This window comes from Pelecanus crispus, chromosome 10 (genome assembly GCF_030463565.1).
Source record: "Pelecanus crispus isolate bPelCri1 chromosome 10, bPelCri1.pri, whole genome shotgun sequence".
NCBI classification, from domain to species: domain Eukaryota; kingdom Metazoa; phylum Chordata; class Aves; order Pelecaniformes; family Pelecanidae; genus Pelecanus; species Pelecanus crispus.
In genome coordinates, this window is record NC_134652.1 from 28731656 (window position 1) to 28738267 (window position 6612).

The 6612-nt window shown below is 41.7% G+C and overlaps 1 protein-coding gene across 1 annotated transcript; it reads right to left on the bottom strand.

Moving 5' to 3' along the window:
- Nucleotides 1-92: 92 nt before the first annotated feature.
- PLAC9 (placenta associated 9) lies at nt 93-6389 on the bottom strand. Its single transcript, XM_075717925.1, has 4 exons — nt 6356-6389; nt 4013-4113; nt 2358-2478; nt 93-268 (listed from the first exon to the last, which is right to left on the bottom strand). The coding sequence occupies exons 1-4, from the start codon at nt 6387-6389 to the stop codon at nt 93-95; spliced, it is 432 nt and encodes a 143-aa protein (XP_075574040.1).
- Between the last annotated feature and the right edge of the window lie 223 nt (nt 6390-6612).

Sequence of the window (6612 nt, forward strand, 5' to 3'; positions counted from 1 at the left end):
AGCTCGTCGTTCTCAAAATAGAAACATGTAAAGAAAAAAAAGTACAAGGGGGGAAGAGGTTTGGAGCTAGGTCAGTGAAAACAGACTGCTTGTTAATCAAGAATGTGCAAACTCTTTCTCTTAATTTCACACACATAGGCACGCTCTCTCTCCATTCTGTGAAGGTCAGGCAGGTCCTTTTGGCTAGAAGTTGTGTTGCTGTTTGTCGTGGAAGAAATGGGGGTGTCATGGGTGTGGATGTTGGAATTAATTCTGGGTTGCATTGTCACTATGGCAAGGGAGAAGAGTGTAAAGATTACAGAATAAGGTGGCTGTGCATCCAAATGACAAATTCTGATGAGTCCCAATTCTGACTAGGACGTGCAGATAGGACTCCTGTTTCAGTCAATGGCAGCAATGTGGCTATGTCCAAAGCCAGACCACTCCGTACAGTCATTTGTGTCAGACAATCTAAGCATATCTTGAGAGGAAATTGCAGCTGAAAGTGTATCTTCATTGATTTACACCAATAGCAAGAGTTCACTTCTTTGCTAGGGAAGGAGTAGGCTTTTGAGTTAAGGGAAGTTTGTTAGCTGTGCTTTAGTCCCAGACCCCATCCGATCTTGTTTTTTTACTGAGAATGCTCTATTTGAAATGCAATTTTGATGAAGTAGGGCTGCTGAAAGATTTAAAATATAAAGCTTTGAAATAGCATCTAAAAGCAAATACCTGTTTATTATAAAGCACAGGAACACAGAAGGCAAACTACAGCTGAGGATTGTTCATCCATGCTCAAATTCTGGAAACACAAGCTTATTAAATGAACAAAAGTGCAACTGTTTATGACAACCATACTGTTACATTCAGCTGTCTTCTGTCTTTGCAGTGCTCAGCTGGTATCTGTATAGAGAAGAGTTGATGTAATTACTTTTGGTTATAAGATCAAGATCAATCTTTTGTGGATAAGCATAGTTTAAAACATGAATCCTGCTACTTCAAAGTGGGGAATTGTCACTTTAATTCACCACATCACAGAAGGAAGGTCCTGTCTACGATTCTTGAGCCATTTGGCAGTTGTTGCAAGCTCCATCTGAGTAGTACTTACTATAGATGTGCTGCAAATATGCCAAGGTTGACTTAGGATTTCCATTTTAAATTCACTGTGACACTTTACTGGAGTACTTTTCTTTTTAAAATAAATTATCGTTGCAGGGGAGTAACTTAGTTGTTACCTATTAACTGGCCCTCACAGAAAACTGGAAATTTTAATGAAAACAAAGTTGGTGAGGACATATCAGTCATGGTGACCAGATCCATACAGCAAGAACTAAAAAACCAACATTACTGCTGTCCACTTCGAGCCCACCTTCTGTCATGTTAAGTGCACTATAGTATGCACGTGTGTATGTACCCATGTACAGCTACCTTAAATGAACAAACAAGAAAACCAACACTGACAAAACTGACTTCACAAACATGTCTGTGGATGCTCATACCTTTCCACAAGAGGTTTATTTTCCAGCAGGAGTGTCTCTCACCTTGTTAAATGCACTATTGATATTTGGGCAGAGAATGAAGGGGACAGAGCATTGTAAGAAGCTGTGTAGAACAGGTGGTCTCATCCAAATAATTTCTGTTGTGGTTTAATTTCTTCCAAAAATGTTTATCCGGGAGCATGTTTTGTGTGAGGGGCTTGCGTGTCAAAATTGGATTTAAGATACCAAAATGGTAATACTTCCAATAACTTTGATTGTGTTTTGTTGCCCTCCTTTCATTTGTCACACACGAAACTGAAGAATCACAGGATCTTAAAACAGAAAGAGACCTTGAGATTGCTTAATCCATCCTGCTCTTTTAAGGTGTGATGCTTTTTTAACATTTCCAGTAATGGGGAAACTACAGTCATATCATTTCAGTGGCTCACTGTCCTTGTAAGAAAGCTTTGCATTGTGTTTTGCTTGAGTCTTTCTTGCTGCATTGTTTCTTGTTTTATTCACTTTTGCAATGGGGAAGAAAACACAGCTTTCATCTTTGTGGCAACCTTACTTGTTCTGATGGGATACTTCGATAATTCTTTAGACTAAACATCCCCTATTTAACAACCTTTCTGTGTAGCTCATGAATCTAGCTCCTTGGCTGGGTTTTTGTTTGGTGGGGTTATTTTTTTCTCCCCTCTTCTGCCCCCGCCCGCCCCCCCCCTTTTAGTGATTGTTGAAATCTGGGTGTTCAAAACTGGACCCAGTATTTCAGCTGAGGCCTTAGCTACCCTGAATTGAATGAAGGAATTACTTCACATCTTGGGGGGAGAAAAGATGACATATTTGGTAATAACATATGCAACACATTTCAGCTTAGTTTATATCCCACTAGATACTTACCATCAAAAATGTCTATAAGTGGGGTTCCTGGAGCGATGGGGATATTCGATGTTGTCTCACTGATGATGTTGAGGAGCGATTTGACTTCTGATTCTAGATGCTCCACTGTTTTTATTACCTTCTAATGAAAACAAGGGAGACAAATGAAGAAACAGGGTACTCATAAAGGTCAAGGGGAAGGAATTGTACCAAATGCACTAGCAGTAGTGCAATCTAATGTCCCATAATGCTAACAGCTAATTTAATTTATATTGCGCATTGCAGATTTAAATATTTCTTGTGTTATGCTGGCCTCTAGTGGCATGAAGTATTAAAACTTTGTTTCACAAGACTTAGATTACAGCAACTCTGTATAGAGAGTCACCTGCAATTTGACTTCTTGGAGGGAACTTTGCATTAATTTGTTTTTAATTCTCTCTCATTTCTGAGCCACCATCATATCCAAGAAGATGGATGCATGGAAGATGAGAGGAGCTAATGGGGTGGAAAGAAGAGGGCTGGGACTAGATCAGGGAAGAGGTAATGTTGCCGTTCGAGAACCAACAGCATGTAGTTTGGCAGCTACCCAGCTGGGAATAGTTAGCACTGGACATGTATCTTCTGAGTGCTTAAGACACTGTCCTGGTTTTGGCTGGGATAGAGTTAATTTTCTTCCTAGCAGCTGGCATAGTGCTGTGTTTTGGATTTAGGATGAGAATAATGCTGATAACACACTGATGTTTTAGTTGTTAAGTAGTGTTTGTACTAGTCAAGGAGTTCGCTTCCCATGCTCTGGCAGGTGCACAAGAAGCTGGGAGGGGGCACAGCCAGGCCAGCTGACCCAAACTGCCCAAAGGGCTATTCCATACCATACGGCGTCATGCTCAGTATAGAAACTGGGGGGGGCTGGCCGGGGGGCAGCCATTGCTGCTCAGAGAGTGGCTGGGCATCGGTCAGCAGGTGGTGAGCGGTAGCATTATGCATCACTTGGTTTGTGTATTCTTTCATGATCATTATTATTATTACTATTACTTCCTCTTCCTCTGCTGTCCTATTAAACTGCCTTTATCTCAATCCACGGGTTTTACTACACACACACCCTCCCCCCACCCCCCAATTCTCTCCCCCATCCCACTTGGGGGGGGGCAGGGGCGAGGGTGAGCGAGCAGCTGTGTGGTGCTTAGTTGCCAACTGGGGTTAAACCACGACAGACACCAGGGAAAAATACTAAAACTTTGCAGCTTTCCTAGAATCCCAGTCATAGAGTTAATTTAGCTCTTGAGTGTCTGCAGGAGCAAGCAGAAACTCCTCCGTCAGTCTTAGAGTCACCTGCAGAATTCACATCTAGCCATGAGCAGATGTGAAACTACAAGTATCAGTTCTGAGATTGTTATATTAAAGGCACAGTTATAAACATTTTAGAAAAGGCTAACATGTAATAGTGAGTGATTGCTTAATCAGTTGTTTGGAATTCATCAAGTTCTATATGTTTCTGGTAATAATGGCTTTATGGATAGTTACAAACCATGACATCTTAAAAAAAAATAGTCAGCCCTTGAATAGAATAAAATCAAGAAGGGACAGTGCCTGGGAACATCATTCTTCTTTCTTTTCTTTGGTCAAAAGGATGGGGCAGAGGTCTGGTAAGGTCCAGGAGCCAGTGCAATAGCTCTTACCTCTTCAATAATATCTAAGCGTTTGTGGATCATATCATGTTCATTACACCAGTGTCCTCTTCCCAAACTTCCAGGTAACACACTGACAGGATCTGCAGCAGCTGGAAAAACAGCCACAGTTAATTAGCAGAAGCTTTTTAATAGCAGTCCTTGCCTTTCTGACTTCTGAAGTGGTATTTTGTATGCTAAACAGCATTGTTTATGAAACCAATGTAGGAGTCCCAGGTAGAAACTGAACCTCTCTCCCAATAACTACAGCTATACCCCAGTGCTGTGAATGTCTCCTTGCCCTTACACATTGTCACAGTGGGTTGGAACAAGGTGTTTTCTATTGCCAGGCGTAGTTTTTTGTTTTGTTTGTGTGTGTTTTATGCAATCTGTTTTTTCCTACCTGTGTAGGAACTTTGTCTCTACAGGTATAAAACCCAAGCATTGGGAAGATCTGCCTTACGCATCAGTTCCTCTTAGACTTTCTCCAGAAGCAGCTGGTACGGTTAAGCTTTGAAGAGTAGCTAAGTTTGTTTGTTTATGCCCCGAATGGATACAAGCCGGTCATTCCACTGTGCCAGAAACCTGTCCGTAACAGTTTGATTTTGCAATGGGAAGGGAAACAATAAAAGTGTGTACAGCTGATGCCATTTTCTGACCAAGCCGCTCGTATATGGTGCTATATACAAAGTCACTTATCTCTGTCAGTTGTCTGTATTTACCTCTCAGTACTCATGAGCTCTTGCTCTTTGGACGTTCCATTCTGCTGGCTCTATTCCACGAAAGGTCAGTGTCTGCTAGTGTCCATGCTTCAATGGAGCCAATTTCCTTTTCATAACTTTTGTCCAACATTCAGTAACATTTAGATTTTAATAGGTGTGCATAGAACCGTAGCGGAGTATTTTAAACCCCACTAAAGCGATAACATATCTTGCTCCATGTAAAGTTAGGTATTGTTCTTGTTTGAGGCGTGAAGAAGCTATGATAATGAAAAAGCAGCAGTAACACTTTCTGTTGTCGTTTGTAACAAAGAAGAAACTGTGAGCTTGTGTTACAATGAACAGTAAGAAACATGAGAAGAGCAACTAGTTCTGTCTTCAGTACTGTTGTGTGAGAGCAGTGATTTGGAACTGCTGCAGTGCTTCACTGCAAGTCTGTGCCAAGATTTCTGGAGTGTAGGTATCAGATGATGGCAAACACATGTCAGTAAATATTGTAGCCATTGCAGTTTGATGGGACGAGAGATGTACTCTGAGTTGGAATGGTATCCTTGAAATTGGAGGGCAGAGGGCGCAGAGGAGGAGAGGATTAAAATGTGATCTGATGTGCTAGGCATTATTTAGAAATTGGTTTGGCAGAGCTTAAGAGAGGGTTTTTGGTTGGTTGGTTGTAACAAGATTTTGATTTGGGTTTTCTTGGTGCATTCACCAGGAGGTGGTGCTGTTCGGACAGAATCCCAAAGAATTAACCTACCTGTTTACAGAAGACTGCTGAAATATGGCAGGTACTTAAACACTAGCTGCTTTGCAGTTGCTCTTTTTTTACCCTTTGCTGCCGTTGGTGTTTTGGGAGTGTTGTTACCTTGTAACTTAGTGGTCAAGTGAACCATCCTACTTTTCAAATTTTTTGCTTATTTCATGGTTTTTCCATCATGGCTGGAACAATATGGAGATACTGAAATTCTGTGTCAGAAATGGAGGTTACAAAGCAGTGGCCAGTCTTTGTCTACAAACCTTGGCTTTCCTAATAATAGGATAATGTCAAGGTAAGCTCCATTTTACTGTCAGAGATTAAAAAATTTTCCACCTTTCCAATATTCCCAGCTCTAGCTCTCAGTGTCAAGCCTGATGGCCCAGTTCAGCTGTACCCTGAACTGCCACCCGTCATGTTGGAGAGAGGACCAAGGGCAAGCAGAAGGCATGGTGATAAGGCAGCTGTGGATCAGTTGTTGATGGGTTGGGAACATTCCCAGATCTAACTACAAATGAACTGTGAAAAGAGGCAGCAGAAATCATTAGGTGGATTAAGAGCAAATGGAAGAATTTAAGAATCCCCCAGGAGGTTATTTTTCACTGTATTTAACCTAGCTGTAGATGGCTGGATCACAAGGTTGGATGGAAAGTTTGTATGCAGTTGTTAAAAGAGCTTTTGGCTGGCCCTAAGTTACATGTCAGGCTTATTTAGTTTTGTCCATTCCCTAGAAATGGAAATGCAAGAGGGTTAATGTTGGCTAGCTCACGTTAGTGTTGGCCACTCCTCTTTCTCTGGTCATGCATCTTGTATCATGCTGGTCCATTAAAGAAAGCCCAGAGCTCTGCTGTAGGAGAAGCAGAAGTAGCCAAATCAGACTCTGACCCAGAGACTCTCTTTCCAAACTGCCTAACGGCATGGTGGGCATGCCTGCTGGCACTGTGCAGGGGCTCCTTTCACCTTTTTCCTGATACAGGACCTTAAATCCACAAAGTGACTTTTTGAAGCAGAAATTACATAAGGTCTTACCCAAAATACCACTTTAATCATTCCTTTAGCTTAGTTCTCTGTGAAAGAGGATTCCGTTCAGCACAAACCTCAGCATTGTGCTGACTGCTACTCTAGGCAGGTGTATGTAGATG

Bases quoted from the DNA above. Each gene is read 5' to 3' on its own strand.
- PLAC9 (XM_075717925.1), bottom strand. From the start codon at position 6,389: ATGCCGTTAGGCAGTTTGGAAAGAGAGTCTCTGG. The intron at 4,114-6,355 runs GTCAGAGTCTGA...CTGTTTTTCCAG, and splicing joins TTTGGAAAGAGAGTCTCTGG to CTGCTGCAGATCCTGTCAGT. The intron at 2,479-4,012 runs GTAAGAGCTATT...TGTTTTCATTAG, and splicing joins GCTTAGATATTATTGAAGAG to AAGGTAATAAAAACAGTGGA.